General features: G+C 39.7%; 1 protein-coding gene across 2 annotated transcripts in view; it reads left to right on the top strand.

The window, feature by feature from the left end:
• Positions 1–198: 198 nt before the first annotated feature.
• Positions 199–22,732, top strand: part of deptor (DEP domain containing MTOR-interacting protein) — a 36,067-nt gene continuing 13,533 nt past the window's right edge. Inside the window, exons 1-5 of one of the 2 annotated variants that reach the window (XM_084726321.1) lie at positions 199–485; positions 753–842; positions 5,140–5,318; positions 5,998–6,121; positions 16,563–16,741. In XM_084726321.1, coding sequence (XP_084582447.1) covers positions 472–485; positions 753–842; positions 5,140–5,318; positions 5,998–6,121; positions 16,563–16,741 — 586 coding nt within the window. In that variant the 5' untranslated portion in view covers positions 199–471. Of the gene's footprint in view, positions 486–749; positions 843–5,139; positions 5,319–5,997; positions 6,122–16,562; positions 16,742–22,732 lie in introns of both variants that reach the window. The other variant, XM_084726320.1, reaches the window with a different exon arrangement.

Genomic DNA, 22,732 nt, shown 5'->3' with positions numbered 1-22,732 from the left:
GAGTGAATCGAGCGCACTCACATGTTTCTGTGACCCCGCCCCTCCGGTTAACTCCCCCAGTGACGACAGCAGAGTCCTCCCAATGCGGGGGCTCTGTGGATGGGCACTGGCTGCGCCGTGGAGAAAAACGTGCATTCATCCCTTTTAGTGTGTTGTGTGTCAGTGTCAAACAAACCGAGGCGGCCCGCTGAGAGGCACTGCAAAGACACTGCATCAACAACAACAACAACAACAACAACACCGGATAAATATATAGAGGGATTCATTTAGGGAATGTAGCGTGCATGCATTATTGTGTGAGTGTGCAGACGTTTGGAGGTTTTCGTGGAATTAAAAGTGGACCGATGGAGCTGCTGAGGCTGGGCTGTGACTTGTGACCGGCTGCATTGTTGCATATGTTTCCTGACATGGATTAAATCCGATGCTCGTTAATTCAAAGGAATAACTGATAAACTCTTCTTTTCGCTCTCCATGGTGTTTGAAGGGTGAGTTAAAAACCGAGGTGTCAGTGTTTTGTTTATTGTGTGAAATCATCACCGCGTGGATGTGTGCATGCCTTTGTTTTTCAATACAGTCCTCCCCCTTTTCTGTGTATTTGTCAACTGGTGCACGTTTTGCTGCACAGCATTTTTAGTCATTTACAAAAATGCAACATTGGTGCATTTTCTCTGTGCTGAATGATGTCTTTGTGTGTGTGTCTGTTTGGCAACAAAAAACACACCCGGGTGGGTCTGTGCTTCATGTGTTAGCAGAGAGATGGACGGCATCGGGAACACCATGCAGAAGAAGGCTGCAGAGCTGGAGCGGCTGGCCGAGGTGCTCGTCACTGGAGAGCAGCTGAGGTAGGTCGGTCTGTCTGGTCAGGACGCCCCGCTGACTCTGGGTGTCCTGCGGCTCACACACTGAGGGAAGTTTGTGGCATTTCTTTCTGGATCTGTCAATAAACTGAACACCAAATTTGAATACACCTGGTAACTACTCATGAATACACCTGACAATCGTGGGTGGGCTATCAGGTACAAGCTCAGAGGTTCAAGGGGTCAGGGAGCCCCGAGGTTCATCTGCAAAATGTCACTGAAAGACACACAAAAAAAGGCTACCTCTAAATGTGAAGGGATGCAAAATGCAAAAAGCAAAATAACTACAGAGAAACAGAATAAGACAAAGAGGTGCAAAATTATTACAGACCTTAAATTATTACAAAGTGCAATAAATCAACTACAAAGAAACAGAAAATGACTGCAAAGAAACACAAAAGACTACAAGAAGATTGTCATTTTTTGTCATTTTCAGTCTGGGTGTCTTGCACCTATGAAAGAGAAGTGGGGGACCTATTACATTTCTGTGCCCAGGGGCCCATCTTCTCATAACCCATCCATTCTGATGATTAGTCATTAATACATGTGATAATAAGTAAATCGTGTCTGAAATAAATAATCCTTATTTAATTAGTATTCATGCTTAATCCTGCATGTTTTTGTGGCCCAGATCAGGATGGATGAGGGCATGACAGGACACGACACACTTTATGAGAAAACTGGGTGTTGTAAACATGACAGCAGGTTAATCATCATGCATGTACCTCTCCCTCCCAGTTTCAGCTCTGCTGCACCAGCACGCACTACCAAACAAAGAGGAGTCCACACATGCACAACTCTCCCCGTGCTCACTGCTGCAGGATCCTCTTTTGCTTTGCTATTTCTGGGCTTGAACACATGAGTGATTTTTGCTGCTCCAGTAATACAGTGCTCTTTGAGCTACACAGGGACTGATCAACTCACTAACCCTGTATCATTATCAGGCGATTGTGCTGCTAACCTTGGCAGTGTTGTTGACATGCTGCACCCTTTGACCTACTGTACGTAAAGAAAGGCCCCTAACCCCGGTGGTGTTCTCTGGCTCGCGCTCCCAGCAGTGAATAGAGGCTCAGTAGGTGAAGCATGGCATCAATGCCTGGAATTTCAGCCCCCCCACTGAGCTACAAGGAAATATGCCACTGAATTGTGTTTTCCAGCTGGGTGGGATAAACTGAGTAAGAGCTTTTATTGTTTTTGAAGAAGTACACACTGAAATCTCGTCCTGTTCTGAAGAGCCATAAAAAGTAACAGTTATCGCCTCCAGAGAACAGTTTGTGTCTGGTCGTACTTTTCTGTGTTGTTTTGCTTATCACCGGTGTGTGTTTTCCTGTTTGTCATTGTAAAACTGTGTGTTTGTGTGTATGTTAGTGTCCCTGGCACAGCTGTATACTGAGGCTGCCAGCTGGCAGTGTGGCTGGTGTCAGTGAACGAAGGGTTGGTTGGGGTGGCTGTCCCTGAGTGCTCTGAGAAGTTGCTGTTCTGGGGGAAAGGACTTGAGGTTGTGACATACAACACTCGTTCTCTGTCACTGAACCTCTTTCTGCCTGTTCTACAGACACAGCAGTAGGCCTGAGAGCTTTTTAAGCCACGCTAGCAGCATGTCTCGAGTAACAACTATCTATACTATCTTTAACAATGAAAGTCTTTTCATCCAGCTGGGATACTACAATTCTCACCAATACTAGTGCTGCAATTTAATTTCTTCCTTTAAAACATAACTTAATGATAACATGTGGCCTTCAGTTAAAAAAAAAGACTAAGACTTGTCTTTCTCCTATTCCTTGTCTCTCTTTAAGTCATACTGGATGTGTCCTCCTCAGGATAAACTTTCATCTAGTGCATTTACAGGCGTATATCCAAACAACGTACATAAAGGTTGAGATAAGAAATAAGTACAAGATGGTAGTCATAAGATGTCAAGATTGGTTACAAAATAGATGGGGACAGAAGCAGCTTTTGCAGTCAGTTCACAAGTTATATTTGTCCAGTACTTGACCAAATACATGCAAAACCAATGACATTCCCACCAGCTTCAGCTGCGTTTCTTCTTAGTGCTAATTAACAAATATTAGAATGCTATCATGTTAAACGATGATGAAACTAAATGAACACAGTAAACATACCTGCCTATTAACAGCATGTTGCATTTTTATTCTGAACATATTAGGTCAAAGCACTGCTGTGCCTTAGTGCAGTCTCTCATAGCTACTAGCATGGCTGGAGGCTATTATTCCACACACTGGGCAGTTTAATGATTGATGTTCTCCCTTAGTGTTTTACCTTGACTCCCTGCTTTAATTTTATCCTTTGGGCTGAATTGATCGCAGGCATTGAGTCACAGTCAATTTTATCTTGTGATAAAAATCAAATTAGACCTGATTGGAAACACTGGTGGTATAAAAGCCCAAACGTGATCCACACCTTTGTTTGATCACTCTATCACAAGTCAAGCATGGAACAAGACTGACATAGTTCCTGGTACTGATAACAATGTCCCCTCGTGTCGACTGCTTATATGTTGGAGCAGATGTGCTTCAGGGCAGAAAACAGACAGAAAGACAGATACCATGGCACACAGACAAATGCAGCTGCTGTAGTAAGTCCTGTGACCAGTTCATAGTTGTGAATAAGCCATTTGTTGTACCAGGGCAGACTGTGACAGAGAGCCAGGCTCGGTGAATGTTTTCAGCCTGGGGCTCAGCATCATTATAGTCATACTGGGAGACTCATTCAGAAACACCCCTGCTTGCCATTGTTTGATCCAGCACAACTTAAAGAAATGCTGTTACAGAGAAGAACACCTACCACGACAACCTCTTTTAACGATCCACCAAGATGGATGATTTTTCTTCCAGCCCCATTTGAGATGATTTATGTGCTTATTAGACCGAAATTCTCAGAAGCTAGAGAGAAAGAGGAGGAGAGGATGATGCTAGGCCTGGCTGGAAGGGAAGTCTGTAACTTGTTTGCCCATCTCGGGTCTTGGCAGAACAGTGTGTGGGTACTTGCTGGGCAGTCTTGGACCAGGGCTGTCATTGCTAATCCGGAGTGATGCTAGCCAGCTGCACACAGGCTCAGCGTGGAGTGGAACTAGCTAGCTGCAGGAAGCTTGGCTAAGGCTGCAGTGGGCTGTTTCACAATACTGAGGTTCAGGAAGAGGTCACCTTGATGATGTGAAACCATTATCTAGGCCAACTATAGAAGCATGAGAGGGTTGTCATGTCATCATGCGATATAGTCACATTATAAATCCCTGCAGATGGTGTTTGAATAGCATTAACCTCAAGGACTGATGTGTTCTGTCTGATGCCACAAACATAGATTTGACCTTGTATGAATGGTCTGTTTGCTCTTTAGGTAAATCATATTTTATCTTATAAACTAAGTTACGACACGCAGCTCACATAGATAACTAAAATAGGGAATAATGCTTTATAATAATGGTAATGCTTTATTTTGTAGAAGGTGAAGCATTCATGGAGTCATCACTTATTCTTTTGGTGATGAACCAAAAGTTTAGCCTTCATCTAACACTTCAGTAATTATCTACTTGCTCAACGTAGCGCATGACGTATATCAGTTTTAAAAGCCGCATGTCTGTTTACTTCCTATCAATGCTATAATAAAGTTACTTTTGCCTAAAAAACGCTGTGATTTTTCATCCTTAAGTTAGTTACCTCCCTTTTCACAGTTAGTTTGCTATTCATCTGTACTTTGTATAGTGTTTTGGGCCATTTGGATACTTACCTGAGTGTCTTAGAGAACTGTTAGTGACATTAGCTAGCTAGCATCGTCATCTTCATTCATTCTAAATACAAAGAACATAAAACTCACCAAAAATGTCTTGGCTCATCTTTCCACTGCTCCAACAATCACCAACCTTGGTTTGGGCAGACTTTCTGATTGTTGGAGAAGTTGAAAGACAAGCCAAGACGGTTTTAGTGAGTTTTATTTTCGTTCTGTCAAGCTTGAATGAAGATGACAATGCTAGCTAGCTAATGGTGCTAATGGTTATCCAAGACACCGATGAGATTATCAAAATCTTCAAAAACACTGTATACGAAATGAGCGATAAATATAGTATGTACTAAGCTAACTGTTAAAAGTGAAGTAACTTAAGGATGAAAAACTGCTAGGGTTGGAGGCAAAGATAACGTTACAATAGCGTGAAGTAAGTAAACAGTCATAAAATGGATATATGTCACATTAAATTGTGGAATTTGAGAATGTTGAGAATATATCCAAAAATTCTCATGAAATGTTTTCTCCTCTCCTCCTCCAGGCTGCGGCTCCACGAGGGGAAGGTGATCAAGGACCGGCGGCACCACCTGCGAACTTACCCAAACTGTTTTGTGGCCAAAGAACTCATTGATTGGCTGATCGAACACAAGGAGGCGTCAGACCGAGACACGGCCATCAAGATCATGCAAAAACTTTTAGACCAGAGCATCATTCACCACGGTGAGGCTGAGCTGTGTCTTAGTCTTATATGTGTTTTCCATTTTCTAAATCAGCAAGGGTCTTTCTTTCTTGACATTTTCTGGGAACGATCGATGCCTCTTAAAAGATGATTCTTCATGTCTCCCGGCCAATTTGGCTCCAACGTAGCGTCTCACTACCCGCTTCACATTTGACCAGACACTGAAAACAGAGACAGAAAGAGCTGCCTGCCTTTTTCTCTTTAGTTGAAGTTCACACAGAGCCAGTTTGATATTAACTTATACCAGCTGTAAATTAATGATTTGATCCTGGTTGTATTTTAGTGACTGCTTTATGCAAACATAATTAAAGTTCCCATCATGCCATTATGTGACACTGCATGCTATTTTCTACCAAATTAATTTAACCCCAACCAACGTAACGCAGCATCTGTAGGTGACAGTGGAAGACTGAAATTAAAGTTAATGCATTTAGTTGTAAATTAAATTAGCAGTTTGTCAGAGTTACCTTAATTGCTTGTAAGAGATTTGTATGTATTTCAGGTCATGTAATTTAAGTCCCTGCATGTTGGTTATGATACTAAAATATCAAGATACAATCTAAAAGAAAATACAGAAGCTGTATGTGTTGTCTCTGCAATTACTACAGCTGATGAATGATACTTTGAATCTAAAACGTTTATGCGTGTGTGTGTTTTCAGTGTGTGATGAGCACCGGGAGTTTAAAGACATGAAGCTGTTTTACCGCTTCCGGAAAGACGATGGCACTTTCCCGTTGGACAGTGAAGCCAAAGTGTTCATGAGGGGCCAGAGGATCTATGAGAAGTATGGACACACATAAACACACCATGTAACACAATCACAACCACTCAGTCGAAGTGGAACTATGAGAGGGAGTGAAGGAAATGGCTGTTCGCATAGTTGCGTAACGGAAAAAGAAATTCCCCAGGCATTTTATCTCTTAGTTTTTTGATTGATTTTCTCTTTCACCCGTTTAGCCTGCAGCCTTAAAGGAGTGGTTCTTAAACTGTGGGTCACAGAGCCGCTGCAGGGTGGGTGTAGATGACCAGGGAAAAAAATCTGAATGAAATTTAGTTGAATTAATATGTTTTATGTTGTGAAAATAATCAGTTTGGTGATGTTATCTTGCTGATCTTCATTTGACTAAAATTCAGCTGATTTTTTTTTCTAGTTGCTTCCCCTATCATTGTTAATGATAACAAAATTATGGGATGGGGGTGTGGACTTTTTTTGGCTTCTGAAGAGAGGCATGCCAGAAAAAGTTTAAGAAACCACTGCTGTAAATGAATAATTCATAGAGGTTTTCTTGCCAATGGTCTGATGAGAAGACTGATATCACTCCTATATCTGCAGTTATAGAGACAGTCCCCATTTTTGGTGGCCTGTCCCTGGCCAGAGCTGTCCCTGGAAATGTTCCCATTTTTAACTGTGCATTAAACACAGACTTCAAGCAAGTAGGGTGGAAAAGAGAGAGGTGGAAAAGTAAACAGATGGAAGACGAGTGAAGAAAAAAGGAGAACCATTATACCATTTTCCCTAGTGAGTCTTCCACAGTTTACCATGGCTTAACTCACCATGGTAATGTGTGACTTTCTGAGAGTTTACTTAGTACCCAGTTTTCAGCCTGCACCAGTTTGTTACAGTACAAAAATTACTATGGTCAAAATACATAAAACTGGAAATGTCCCCCTTATTTATTTAATAGATAATAATGAAATAAATGACAGATAATAACTCTTTGATCATCTCACAGTTGCGTGATGTTTTTCATAGTGGGTAGCAAAAAATTACATACAAATTGAAGACATCGGTTGCAAAAAGATACCATGCAACTGTGTATTGGTTAAGGAGTTACTTCTCATGAAGTGTATTAACTTGTACATACATTTTAACTCCTACACTCCATATTCCTGCAGGTGTATGCCTCCATTGCGTTCCTCCTCTGTCTGTGTTTACTGTGATGCACTGATAAGAATACTGATTGTTTTTAAGATTTAAGGCTTCCCTTCTCAAAGATGCTCCCGGTGAAGCTAGTTGATCTGATGAACAGTGAACTATTTTGGAAGTCCATGGCCACATGGCAAACAATAGCACATACCATTCATGTATTTCCTGCCTTCCTCTTTGTGAGAGTCACTGGCAGCCTCCACAGCATGCTGATTGAGTTCATTGGAGCAGATTTTAAGAAAATTAGATTATAGAATCTATTATTGAGCCTAATCATGGTTTCTAACCATGATAAAAGCCTACATGCGTAGGAAAATCAGAGGATATTGGAAGAATCTTAGCGAGAGCTGACTCATAGAATGCATCCAGGGACAGGCTGGATTTAGATGAGGGATGAGGGCACTGCTAATAGGACTGTTTTTGTTTGTCATCTGCTTTGTACCCACGATGCTGTTGTTCCAGCAGTGATGAAACTAATTATTACCATAGTAACCCCCAAAGTGTTTGCCCTGTGTGTCCATTTCTCTCTTTGGTGGCACCTCTACAGTTTTGGCTTGATGCACATATTCTGTCTTTGCACTTACAACCAAATAAGTGCACACACACACACACACACACCCGACTTGACACTCCCGCCCCATCTCACACAACCTGCCACCTCTTTGTCACATAAGTAAACTGTATTTCTGTGTGTCTCTTGACACATACACAGTGTGAATCTATTTTTCATGTCTGTTTCTGAGACAACACACACACACACACACACACACACACACACACACACACACACACACACACACACACACACACACACACACACACACACACACACACAGCAGTTGCATAAGAGGAAGAAATAGTCCAAGGGGAGACATCTGTCGTCTCAGCTCTCAAAGCTATGTGTTTATGTAATCACCATGGTGCAGCCCAGGACACACACACATACACACACACCCCTCAGGCTTGCTCTGGTGGTTACAAACTAGAGCTGCTTCATGCTTACAGCACAGGTTAACAGTCCTGCATCATAAAAAAACAACCATCTCTCTGTCCCTCCTAGTCTCGTGCCTGAATGAGTGCAAAGTGCAGATATCTTCCATCCAGGAAGGATCAGTGTCAGTACTTTTCATAATTTTACACCACATTTGCGTTGGTTCTTTGATAAAAGAGGTTTACAAAGATCCAATTATGTTTCAGCACTTTTGAAATGAATTAGCTGTTTCTCTGGGTTTCAGGATACACCGGGACCAATAACCACAAACATTCAGCATTTGGCAAAATGAATAAAATTTACAAGCCAATGCAAATTGTTAATCTTGAACAGAAAATTTGATTTTATTAGATGCCTGCCACAGTGTACTCATAAAGTTGATTATTATAAATATTGATTTTCTCAACTTATCCCTAGAAAAAAAAATGCTGACTGTGCAAACCTAAAAGCTCTTTTTGGCCATGATAGTGGTGTGGTCCAAGGGATGACAGGTTAGTCCATGTCCATCTTTTTTTCCAACCCAATTTAGATAAAAACCCTGCCCACTTTTGTGTGGCAAAAGCCTTGAGGGCTGCTTTCGCTCATGCAGGTCACTCCTCCTCTGGAACCGTAATGAGAAACATTAATTCTGCATCACCATGAGTTAACAGTTTGAGTCAAGCATAAAGGCTGTATTCAGAGTGTGAAATTAGCATTAGCTACCAGCCAAATGCTGGTCAAATATGAAAGGGACTGGTGCAACTAGATTTTAGACACAAAATAGAGATTTACTATTGATTTGTTAAAGACTTGGAACGTTTATCTGTCAGTGGCTGTTGTATGTTCTATGTTAAAAAGTTAATTTCTCACCCTGAGGTTGTGTTATATGTAGCTCTTGTTGTGTTTGTGTTTTTCTTGCGGTTGATTTATAAAAAAAAATAACCAGCAGCTTTGCTGATACAGTGGGTTGTGAGCTGTAGTTTGCCCAGTAAAGACTCTGGCCTCTTTGTCTGTCGAAGTCTGTCCTGCCTGGCCTGCTGCTGCTCAGGGTCAGTCCTCCTCCCTCACTGCCAGAGCCTCTGAGCTGAGCAGAATGGATGGGCTGGGTGTCCATAGGGTTGAGGCTGCTATAAACAGTAAATTCATCAAATTCAGTGCCCTGCATTGCTATTTGTCAAGATGGTATAGCTGTCATCAGAGCTGTGTACTGCTGACATGGCTTTGGTCATATGAAAGTATATGGAAGTAGACATAGTTTCATCTAAACAGGGTTAAAAAAAATGTTAAATGCAGTCAGTCTACTGCTTTGCTCCAGACTGAAATATCTCAACAATTATGAGGTGAGCTGTCATGAAATTTGTTGTCAGTCATCCTCAGGATGAATTTGTACTGACTTTGGTGATTTAATGTTTTATTTGTTCAGCATTTTTCTTTTTGACAAAATTCTTGCTAATGACACTTCCATTATCTTAAGCCGCAATTTGTGTTTAGCAAATGTTAGCATGCTAACACGCTAAACTAAGATGGTGAACATAGTAAACATTCATGCTCAGTATCAGTATATAAACAACTAATGTCAGTGCAGCCTGACAAAACCTCTAGCATGGCTGTAGATTCTAATTGTTGTGCACTCTTGTTTGTTTCCACTGTTGTCTTTTGATTTGATTTTCTGATTTGAGTTTAGTATGTGTGATAGACGTGTGCCTCCACTTATTTTTTGGTGATTTTTGGAGACTCGTTTGGCTTTTTCAGTTCTTAAATTTAATAAATGGATGCAGTCATTTGTGGTTGGCAAAAATAGATTTGAAAGTTTGAAGTTACTGTTGACACAAACTATAAAAAGGATTTGAAACAGTAAATGAACTTCTATAATGTAGTATAAAAGTGGATATAATAGATGCAATAGAATGAAAGACTGCAGCAGCTGGTGCTGGAGGACAGCTTGGCTGTGCTCAGGTCAGTTTCCTTGCAGCTTCAGTAAGCACTTGTGTACAATGCAGTGGCAGGTTATCACTGTCGCTTCTTTATGTCTTTGTCCTTGTCCATCAACACTACACTGTGCATTAGAGCATAGATCTTTATACTTCCACATACACATGCTGTACATGCTGTACAAGTTCCATGGACATACAGCATGTTACATCAGGTATTCTTTCCCTGCAGCCAATTTCACAGTTAGTTTTTCCATTGGAAAAATAAACGGCCTCCTCACACATTGATCTCCGATTCTGTCAGTGGTCAACACAATCGGCACGAACCCCAGTAAACAAACCACAGGAAGGTTTCAAACTGTTGTTATGACAGCATTTCCCAGGCGACAGGGTTAGACAGAGAGGACAATGTTTTACTGACCTTTTAAGGCATTGTTCACTTTGTGGACTGTTTCTCTGTGTACGTGTGTAAAGTAGATTGTGGTTGAATTGCTTAATTAAAGATGATTTAGGCTCATATTGAAGGATCAAATGAAAAAAATTGGTAGAATGTCCTGCTCCATGCTGACACACAGTTACACCTGTAGTAGATGGTCCAGTAGAGCCAGTATCTTTTCTGTCGGCCGGTGGGCTTTTATGTGCATACATAGCTGAAAGGCCCCTGAGTAGCAACAATTAGGAAGGTCCTAGCTTTGCTCTTTTCTATCCACAAAGGTTAACTTCTTTAGTCCACTTCTGTTGAATTTAAAATTGAGTGTGATTGATAATGAATCAAACTTACCTCACAATCTCCTTAGCCAATATGTACCTTCTTTTTGAGTTCTGATACAATCTCTGCAGGCACTGTCTCTCATGTGCACACACGTCTTTATTTTATGTTTGTGCATCAACACTTCCTGCATTACTGTGTGCTTTAATGTGTATGAGAGACTGAAAGGCACCATGTGTCTTTTCACTCAACAAAGACTCAACAGAAACTCTTTCACTGCCCAGGCACCACTGTCCTTGAATGACCATACTGGTGGCTTTGCATGCTGTAGCTCATTAACTGGACACTGGATACACTTCTTAACATTATCAGTTACCTTTTTTGCATTCCTGACATCCCATCACACACAGCATCTTTTTTTTTCTGTAAAGTAAGATACACGCTGCTAAATCCAGAGAGAATAATACAACCTTTAATTTCTAAACATAACACTAATTTATCATGTGTTACTCAAATATAAACAAAAAAAGATGTCTGTGTCAATGCACAGCAGAGGCTAAGTTGCAGCTTGTAATGACTGGCTAATTACATTACCTACTGTATCTGCTTGAGAGTTGAACCTGTTTCCACATGACTAACTGATGACAGGAGGAATGTCTTTGGTTATTACAGTAGGAAGTCCAACATACAAGGTCATTAACAAAGGAAGTTTTACCATAAAGACATTTGAACATTTCATGTTTCAAGATTATCTTAAAGTAATACTAATATGTACTGAAAGTCCTGATAAGTACAGTAAGTAATCTTATCGTTTACTTGTTGTTCCATGTGGTCACTGTGACCGAGATTGTAGAAATATAGCAGATTTGAGAAGAACTGGTTATGTGCACAGGATATTATTTTGTGTTGTTTGTGGAACAGAAATGCATTAAGAGATTTATTTAGTTGTGAAGTGGCAACAATGCAGCTAAAATGGGGTCATGAAGTGATATTAAGTGACATTGGACACGTAGAGTAACAGAAAACAAATTTATTGCCTAATTTTTAAATATGGGTTCTGAAATAGATACTGCTTTTATTGCACTTTTAATAATTTAAATACCTACTGAGACCAAACCAAAGGGCAAATTAACATGAACACTATTCATAATCATTTATTGCATTTCTTTGTTAAATATTCATAACGATAACGGCACTCACATTGACAGCTTAAAAAAATAAAAGTGTGAACACAGAGGAAGGGTGCATGTGAATATGGACAGAAATGTCGAGGTGATATAAAAAAAATGTGGTTGATCATGTAGTATGAAGTGTATGAACTACACTGCAGACTGGAGTTTGTGTTACAATGAGAAAAGGACAAATAGATTTGCATCATATTCACTCCTTTCTGCTTTCTTGTCTCCCTCTTCATCTCCTCGCATTTCTCATTTCTCATGCATTTTCAGTGCCCCCTCTTTAATACAAGGCCAAACTGAGAGCACAGAAAAGCCTGGTGGTCCTACAGTCACATCTTTGTGGAGACCACTGTAGGTGACTTGCTTATGCTGATGAAAGAACAACACTGAGTGCATATCCAGGTCATGGCAGCTTGCCTCGTCCCACTTTAAGTTATCATGATCCATTTACGTAATTATTGTATATACAGTCTCATGCCACGCCATTTGCAAGCGCTGTGCTTGACTTTGAGTACAGTACTTTGAGTCAGTCCTTTTGAGATAACATAACATGATATGTTGACTTAGCATGTTTACATGGATTAAATTGCATTGTGTACATAGCCAAGTCTCATGGAACATTATGTCCAGTTCTCTCAATATTTGTATTATGATGTTGGCTGTTAATATGGGCCACTTGTCCTGCTAATGCTCAGAATTTATCATAATTTGACGTCTAAACAAGGCATGTGTTCTGCAGTATGTTGACTTTACATGAGTCAAGGACTGGGTGTGAACCTCAGACCATTTTCTTTAAAGCATCAGGCTGAACTGAAATTTGAGGAATACATTGTCACCCTGGGAACAAGTTTACAGACAATATAATTGTTATCTTGAAATGTGGGTTTGCAGCTGTGGACGATTAGTCACAGTTGAATGTATCACACAGAGAAGATGGTTCTAGCAGAAAGAGGAGGCTTTCTACAGGCAGCTGCACCTGATTTAAGTTTCATTTAGTTTAATTTCACATATTAGGATCCTCGTTTAGCTTCATTAAGGCAGAAGCTGTTTTCCCTGGCTATAAACCATGGACAAACTGATGGTTTGTCCATGCCAGACCAACCCTGCCTGCTCCATAAATGACCATAATCAGTTAATACTAAACATTGGGCCACATGAAAGATCCACTTGTACAAACAGATTTGTTTGAAGTGGTGCGTACAAGTGATTTCTTAGGACTTGTCACATTCACCAATTTTCTTGTATTTTGAATTTTCTTTCAGATATGCGCATATCATGTGCAGTCAGTCTGCTGGTATCCAAACTGAAGTTTATCACTAATGACTATGTCTCATTTTGAGTTTGAAAAATAAATTACACTTCATAATTATGTCAACATTATCCTGTTTGACTTCATTTAAAATGATAATATAATCATAAATTTACACATAAAGCCTATCATCATTAGTTTGATTATGTATTATTACCTACTATTGAGTGTATTGGCCATATTATCTTGCAGGTTTATGAAGTTCCAGGGGAAATTTAAGATAAGAAGAGATCAGTACCACTCTCATGTCTGTGCAGTATGTATATGCAGCTGCTAGCTAACTAGCTAGATAATAATTGATGTACATTGGTTAGCTAGTTAGCTAGCGTTTTGCCAACATATGAAAGTGCAGGAAACAGGAAAGGAGAAAACTGTGCCATGTACCAGAAGTGGTGGATGGGTCAATTAGCACTTCACAACTTTAAAAATAACAATTTGCTGATTATGGTTGGGACGTTATGTCCTGGTCTACGTCTGGGCCAGGATCAGTTACAAGGCAACCAGCAGAGCCTACAGGAAGTTAGTGGACCCTAGAGGTTTTTGTTTATGAATTCTATCACCTTCAGACGTAGCCACATAATTTGTTTACCTGCTTAAAGTCTTAATGCTAAACTAGGCCAACGGCCTCCTGACTGTGGCTTCATATTTAGTGTGCAGACATGAGAGTGGTGTTAATCTTCTTCATCATTCGTCAGCCTGTTCACTGGAGGCTCATATTTAATCTTCTGACAAAAGTTGTGCCTGTTGTTTAGCTAATACTATACAAATTATAAGATCATCTGTTCACTGACAGATCCAGTTGGGGCTGCTGTATTTAGGTGAGAGGTTGGTTGCTGAAGTCTCCTTACATAGAGCCTAAATCCTTTGGCTGTGGGATGTGTTTGCTAGTGCAAATATTCAGTGTCTTTATCTGACAGCTTTCCATAATTTTAGTCCATCTAAGCTTTCGTGCAAATCTCCTTGCAGCCATTATATCCCCAGATCTCTGCCCGTTTGTATTACACTGTTTAGGTGTGTAGAGTTGACAGTCAGAATGATTGATAGCCATTTAAACAGAATGTGGGAATATAATTTGTGCCAGCTAAACAGCGTCTGTATCTCTTTGATGTACACTTTGTTGCTAGCACATGTTTTGACATGTTCAGGTGCACCACAGTGAGCTTTTTGTTTCTGATGAGCACTGCCTGCCTGTTTTATATTGTTTGAATGTTTAGATGACAGTGTTTGAGTGTGAGTGACGGGTGTGAATGTGTTTTTTAAGAGAGAGTCAGCAGTTCTGCTCTGTGCATGTGAGTACTTGTCACTTTTTGAGCGTTTGTGTGTCATCTGGTGCCATTCAGAAGGGAGCACACCACTCGTAATGTAATCCTTTAGTAGATACTGTTCAGGAATACACACATCTGTAAATAACACAGTAAAACACGGGGTCATTTGTGGTATTTTGTGTTATACAGTCAAAACTTCATAAAGCCTTATCCACTGCTGTGAAACACATTTATGTATTTGAGTCAGCCTTTCATTGATTGTCAGTGAAGTGGATTTCGAAGGCTTCTCTTCACATAATTACCTTGTCATCATTGTAATCTGCTCTGTAGTTTTGCTGTATGAGGCTTTCGGAGTAACATTTATTTTTAAGTTGAATTCTCAATGGCTCCACTTATGTGGCTGACATGTTAATCCGCAGACAGTTACAGTGAAATGTTTGTGCACTTTGACAGATTAGGGGTAGAGTGGAGAAATGGGCAGAGCTGCTGGTTTTGCTAATTTTCCCTGCTAGAAATTCCCCCTGAAAAAAACAACTTACTTTTCATAAAAACCCCAGTGTGACTGAACACAGAACACATCTCTTAGACAATTCAACAGCACTATAGGGCTGTAATATGGCTATCAGTTACAAATGTTGCAGCATTTCTGAGAACTTCAGAAAGCTAGGTATATACTGTATATAACACTTAGATGCAGGGAGATGTCAGCTAGAGCTGCAAAATTAATTTTCTTGATGCAGCGTAGAAAAGTGCACTGTAGATGCTGAACTGACTGAATTGCTGAATTTACTCACATTCCCGTAATATGAAGTGTGTCTGGGCCACTTTTACATATAAATTAAAAGGCCCATAACTTATTTTTCTTTGAAATATTTCTTTATATTTTCAAATTAAATGACAGATTAACTACATTAAAGGTAAAGGTCAATTGTATTGTCACACATACAATCATACTACAAAGTACAGTGTACAAAGCACAGTGCAATTTTGTCTCTGCATTTAACCCAACCTAGTGTTAGGAGCAGTGGGCAGATGCTGTGCACACCAAATCCAGTTCTAAGTCAGTAGACCCTGTTCAAACAGGGTTTGGTTCAAACCCACGACCTTCTTCTTCTGTGATGTGCACCCATGTGCACAAGGATTGTCAGAAAGCCTATATGACATATGTATAAATCAGATATGTTACTGCAGTTAATAGCAGCAACTGCATTTTAGTTGACAATGCTTTCGTAACATTTGAAAGAGTTTATACAACATTAAACACAGCTGGAACATCTTTACATCACACAGATGTTGATAATAATAATTCATAAACCATAAGCATAAACTGCTCCTACCAGGAACAGAATAGCACATTTAAGCTCCTTTGGTGTGTTTAAGCTAATATGCAACTCTCCAAGCAAAAGCCAAGAGACACCGTTGAACATTTACTAATTGGTATAAACTCCACATGTGAATAAATGTATTTTCATCATGAATTACAAAATGATCAGCAGGCCTTGCAGCAGTCCAGCACCTTATTGTGGGCCAGATTTAGCCTTTGGGCCTTAAACTGAGTGTCACTGGTGTAGGATTTAATTATTTTAGTTTAGTTTATTGCTTATTTAGCAGGGACAATGCTATAAGCTAATTTCCATATAGTCCCTGGGCTGTGGCCTCCACTGATTTGCAGGTTACAGAGATATAATGACAGTTATAGTAAATCAAAACGTTACACTTAAAGCAACAGACATTACTAAATTCTTATTTGGGCATACGCCGTCAGCAATCACAGCATCATTAGAAAGGACAGTTTAGTTTTCAGACTCTTCTTCTCATCTTTAAAATGTTTCACTGTCTGATACTCGGTTATTACTGTATGCATGCGGCGCCCTATGACTTTTCTTAAAGGGTAGTGCTCTTAAAATTACAGAACTTTGCTCTTTTCTGACCACAGGTTGATGAACACAGAAAACAATCTAGTACAAACCAGGGAGGAGGAGGGCGGGACATTTGAGCGAACGCTGGTGGCCTCTGAGTTCATCGACTGGCTGCTGCAGGAGGGCGAGATGCCCACCAGAGAGGAGGCGGAGCAGCTGGGACGGAGGCTTCTTGAGCATGGCATCATCCAACACGGTGAGGAAAATGGGTTAACTTTCTCATATATGCACAATGAAAATGTTTCTTTTTGTGCTGACTATATACAAAATTGTGATCTTAATCTCATGTATTTTAAAGGGTATTTTTGCCTTTTGCGGTGTCTGCTTGAACCCACTTCAACTGAAGGGCACATATTTTGACTGTAGGTTATACCATTGACAGATTGACGATCTGTGAATGACTTTTGGTGACAGTAAAGCTTGTAACTCGTTTAAGTAGCTCCGTCTCACTGCTACATGATCCCATCAAAAAGCTCTGCTGGCACATCATGGCGACCTGGCTTTGGTATTAAGTTTAAGCCATTTATAACACTGTTACCTTTGCTTTGCTCTTTTGGGACATGTAATCTGATAACTGTTGTAGAGTTATCGATTACAGCCCTATCTGCATACTTAAACATACCCTTTAGACTCAGTTTAGTCTGTAGCAGTTTTTAATAAAGAGGAGACCCAGTTCATACTGTATATCTAGATAGATCCAACCTGGATTAGATTACACCTCTCTATTAAAGTTTAAAAAAAAAACAAAAAAACTTTTAGCCCTCACGCACCCAAAACAAAAATAGTTTAGCATGGTCTCAAATGGGAAAATGGAAACTGTGTGAGTTCATCACCTGTTCTCGTCCACTCCTAAAACTCATTACAGCTCGTTTTGGGCTGACCCACATTATTCCTCACACTGGCTGGGATTGTATTTCACTGGTCATGATTCTGTGTGTCTCCTGTGTTTGACCTGACCTGTCTACGTTCAAGAGTGAATAGAATTTCAAAATGTGATGGAGTAATAAACATGGGCAAAATGTGACCTGAATGTCACGGGTGTCAGGTCAACAAGTTTGTCTGGCTGTAGAGCAGAGAGCCAGGGCTATCATGTTATCTGTGTGAATATGTGAGACATTTATACACTTCTTTTACGGGATTTTTCAGTTTATAGTCATTGCTGGAGACAGCAAATAAAAGTACTTATAATCCCACTGTGTGAAAAGACTTTGTTGGATTATCACAAGTGCATTGCACTACATGTAAGAAACATTTTAATACTGTACTCTACTGGGAAAGCTAATTTTACCTACTTTCTATACAGCTGGATACTTGAAACTATTATAATATCATATTAAATCCTATTTTATATGCATGAATACACTTTTTAGACACATGTAGAGCAATTTTGGGTGCCGAGTCTTGCTCAAAGATGTGTGGACAGAACAGCTGAGTCTCAGACTACCTCAATGCTTAATGGAAAACCTGCTCTACCAGCTATGCTGCATCAGCCAGTAAAATCTGAATAAGTAAATAATCAAGTGTTAGATAAATGTAGTGCAGCAATGTAACTACTCAAGAAAAGTAGTTTAAAATTGTACTTAATGTGATCGTTCATCCAAAAATGTAATTTCACTCAATATCTACTCACCCCTGTGCTGATGTGAGGATGGGTGAAGATCTCCAGTTCACAAAACACTCCTGGAACTTCAGCAAAAAAACAGCGTTGCAGCCAAATCCAGTATAATTGAAGTGAATGGTGACCACTTTTAAAATGTAAAAAAAAGAACACAAAAATACCCACAAAATGTCTCCATACTGCTCGTGTGGTGTAATCCAAGTGTCTGTAAGCTGCGACATTAAAGTATGACACAAAAAGATGCCATGTTTTTAGCCTTAATGTCAACTGTAGCCTCTCAGACCTGATCAGCATGCACACGCCTGAAGCAGGTACACAGGCTCTCGCTGGTACCTTCACATCTGTGTTTACATGCTACCTGGAAGCAACTCAGACAACAGAGACAGATAGTGACTTGTTATGCGAACAGATGACCTTGCAAACTTTCAACAAAGAAGAAAATGTCTGAGGGCTTCGACATAGAAGAGGAACATCATTTCTTTGCTGCAGCCATGCTGCTTGGGCAAGAGCTTGTGTACACACTTCAGGCGTGTGCATGCAGATCAGGTCTGAGAGGCTACAGTTGACACGAGCAGTATGGAGACATTTTGTGGGGTTTTTTGTGTTTTTTTTTTTTTACATTTTAAAACTGGTCACCATTCACTTCAACTGTACTGGATTTGGCTGCAAAGCTGTTTTCCGCTGAATCTGGGAGCGTTTTGTGAACTGGAGATCTTCACCCATCCTCACATCAGCACAGGGGTGAAACTATCACTTTAAGTACAGTATTTGAGTAAATGTACCAACTTACTTTCCACAACTAAGTTATATACTGTGTTCCAGACAACATCAGAGATTTTCCCTGTTGAAATTTTCAACGTTCATCCTCAAACCACTTCAGGCATACAAAGCTGAAAGTAAACAAAAAGCACGTCTGACCCAGATAAATTGATGAGTTTCATTGGCAAGTGTGCACACAGTTGAACCCTCAGCATTTGCTTGCACTTAATAACATTGGCAACAATTTTTATCTCATCTTATCCATTTAGATGCAGAACAGATTTTATTATGTGATAGGTATTATTTTAGGCTTTCGTGGGTGCTGCCATCTGCTTCCTCTTGAAGTTGGGGTAGATGGATTTGCCTGTATCTATTAATTTATGACAGCTTTAGTTCTATTGTATGTTAATCCTGACACTTTTCTCAATTATATTTTATTATTTGTTTTAAAAGAGCATTAATGTTTCTGCTGTGTGTGCAGTGAAAACATGTCACTGACAGCTGTGAATGTGTGTTGACTTTGCAGGTCCTCATTAAATAAAGTCAGTAAAGTAAATTTAAGTAAACTGAAGGCATAATTAGCATCAGCTGCACTGATAGGCCATACAGTTGTTGATGTCTACTCACTAAAAAGGTTTCCAAGGTATTCCCAAGACATGTAAAAATTACTGTAGAACACGGAGTGACTGCTAACCCACACAAGCGGCTTTAGTTTGTATTTGCCTGTGCAGTGCGTCCACCAAGGGCAGATATTTCATGTCACTGTTGGTGGGACAATGAACATCATAAGTCCTGATAAATCCCTGAGTTGGCAACACCATGTATGTGTCAAGTGCCAGTGTGTGTCTGAGGGGACAGATACATTTGACACAAAAGATCAGTGGTTGTATGAGCTCATAATTTCTATTCATATTTGTGGCTAAATAAAAAAAGACTTGTCTATAAACCGCTTAAAAGCACATTATAGGTGCTTTGTCACAATATTGTATTGCATTAACATTGACTAGACACTTACAGACAGCAGTGGGTTTATTTTTATGTTTATTGCTAGGGACACTTCTTTAGTCGCTAGATATTTATAGGGTCTTGTCCCTTTCGTTCCTATGAAATTCTATGCAAGATTTAGGTTAACAATGGACGTTCTTCCTGAATGAATCTCTGTTGGGTCACCACATGACATGAAATCCAATTTGACGCTGATGTCTGTTGCTCACACCCATGTCTGATTCAATAAGGATGTGTATTTCTGCAGAGGAGTCACATGGCCTCGGTGCTGGAGGTTTTACTTTTTATTTGTACAAGCAGTATTATGCAGATTTCATCACATGATGGGCTGTAGATACACAGGATTGTTCTTTAATTCTATTTAAAGATACACACAGCACTTGACTGCGCTTTTTGTCAAATAAACACACAATGCAATAAATCACATTAAATTGAGGCACTGAACATGTACAGTATAACCTTCATCGTAACTGGAGTTTGGCATGTGGAAGTACTTACAGACTGTATGTGGCCCTAAGGAACAATACATTGTAAAGAGCACAGCCTGAACTGCTTCCTGTCAGCCTCACTTCATATTGTCATCCTCCCTGTGGAAATAAAAGCACAGACGTTACACAGGTGATATGTGGACTTTACTCTATACCTTTGTTATAGTACAGTAACATAGTGATTTAAACCAATTTAGCTTTCTAGTTAGTGTGTTTACAGGCCTTCATGCCCGATTAGAAACACATTATAGACTAGCTAATATGCATTCCTGCTCTCTGCTTTGCTGGACAGAGGTCATGTTCACACATTCATATATAAAATGTACTGAGGGCAGGTCTGGATGGATCCACATTGTGCCTGGTTGTCATTGTTTACTGTGGGACAATATGTTAGCTCTTTCATATGACCCACTTTGGTCTCACACAAAGACACAGCTTTAAAACAGACCTAAAAGTTAATGTTCCAGATAATGTACATAAAGCATGTTAAAAAATATAAATCACATAAGTGCTCTGAGTCGAGTTGCTCTGCCACTGTGCCAAAGACAGTGAACAGCAGGCTGTAATCATACCGGACAAGGCTTTATAAATCTTCAACCAAGGCTGTTTCTGCTGCAGGATCCTCCTAAATCAGATTAAACTGAAGAAGAGAAACAGAGTTTCACGTTGACAGAAGTTCACTCAGTTTATTTGCATCAAGAGGAGAATAAAACTCCTCTAAAGGCTGTTCTATACTGTGTTTTCTTCTTCGGTCACATATAATAGCAGGATTTTGTTGGGTTAACAATAGCCTTACACCCACAACAGGACATGTGAACTAACCACAAGCCCACTGTGCGTTTCTGATTTTGCTGAAGGCTGATAAATGAAACAGTGACTACACAATGGAAATATACTAGATTAGCTGTAATTGAACACACAACAAAACTGCCTGTCATTTTTTTTTAATTTTTTATTAATTTATCTCTTAATTTATCCTCATTCTGCACTGATAACTGTGTGCTTATTTGCACCTGTTCTGCTTTATTTGTTTCTGTTGGATATTTCTATATATTTGTAGTATTATGCATTGTCAACCAGGATTGCGGGTGAATGGGGAAAGATGTTAGAGGGATGGGCAAGGAGTATGTAGAGATGAAAAATGTTAAGAATTTCTATTTCTCTCTACACATATTCCATTTGTCCCCAGTAATAAAATATTTTAAAAAACAGCTGCCAGTCCAATAAATGGTCTGATAGCTGGACTTAAGCCCCAGGATTCATTTCACCCGTACAGAAAGATTACTTAAAGATAAGAAAAACATAGATACGTGATATTTAAATATATATATGGAGGAAATTATTATTTGTAATTTATTCTTGCTTACCAGTGCAACATGATCCAACAATTTTATCTAATGATCAGTTTTTCAAGAAAACATGGGAAGTAGGAAATTATGGGGTTTTTTTTTGGAAGCTTCAGGATTAGAGTTAGGACCATGGTTGTGTCTTTCATCAGAATCAGAAAAGGATCAGGATCAGAAAATCCCCGTGAGGGAGGTTTGATAAGAGGAACAACTGCTATTTTTAGAGAGAAGTGTGGCAATTTAAATTTGATTTTTTTTTTTTTTATCCTGTATGAATGAGCCTGATGAGTCATTTAGAAATGACATTACAGCTCTGTTATGGCTCAGGAATATAAACCAGTTTAAGGGGAACACAGTCTTACTTATTAAACTACCAGACGCAGGCAGTTGGACTTCAGTCTCTAAGTAGGTTCCTGATTCACAACATAGCTGGATGCCTGTGCATTTCATGTGATGTATATGATAATAATTGTAGTTTATTTATTTTTTTTATTTATGTAGCCTACCATTTCAAACTCCTTTCCAAAGGCATGAGCAAACAAGAGCATAAATCAAAACAAGCAGACAAAAATGGGAAAATATCATGTTTAACACTGCAAGCAGAGGCAGATTTAGGAGATGGCTACTGAGGCTCAAGCCCCGGATGTTTTCTCAAAAGCCTCACATCTTTTACATTTTGAAAATGACATTGTACAAGTAATTTCTCTCAGTCTCTGACTGCACTGCATGTGTATCAGTGTGCAGTACTAGAGTCTAACAGAGAGGCAGTAATACGCCGCCAACGGGGACATAGCCTCTGTAGCCTGCCCTGAAGAAGACATCCACAATTTTTATAAAAGCCACCGGCGCCACCGTCCACAGAAAGCTGAACATCAGCAGCAGCAGGAGCCGCCAGAAAACCACAGATAGGAGATACTTCAGGTGAAACTGCTGCTCTAACACTTAATATAACACATAATCAGAGCCGGTCG

The sequence above is a fragment of the Lutjanus erythropterus genome, chromosome 9 (assembly GCF_056507025.1).
Source record: "Lutjanus erythropterus isolate fLutEry1 chromosome 9, fLutEry1.hap2, whole genome shotgun sequence".
Classification (NCBI taxonomy): domain Eukaryota; kingdom Metazoa; phylum Chordata; class Actinopteri; order Lutjaniformes; family Lutjanidae; genus Lutjanus; species Lutjanus erythropterus.
Note: the sequence above shows the minus strand (reverse complement) of the source record. Positions and strands in the feature narration are given on the sequence as shown.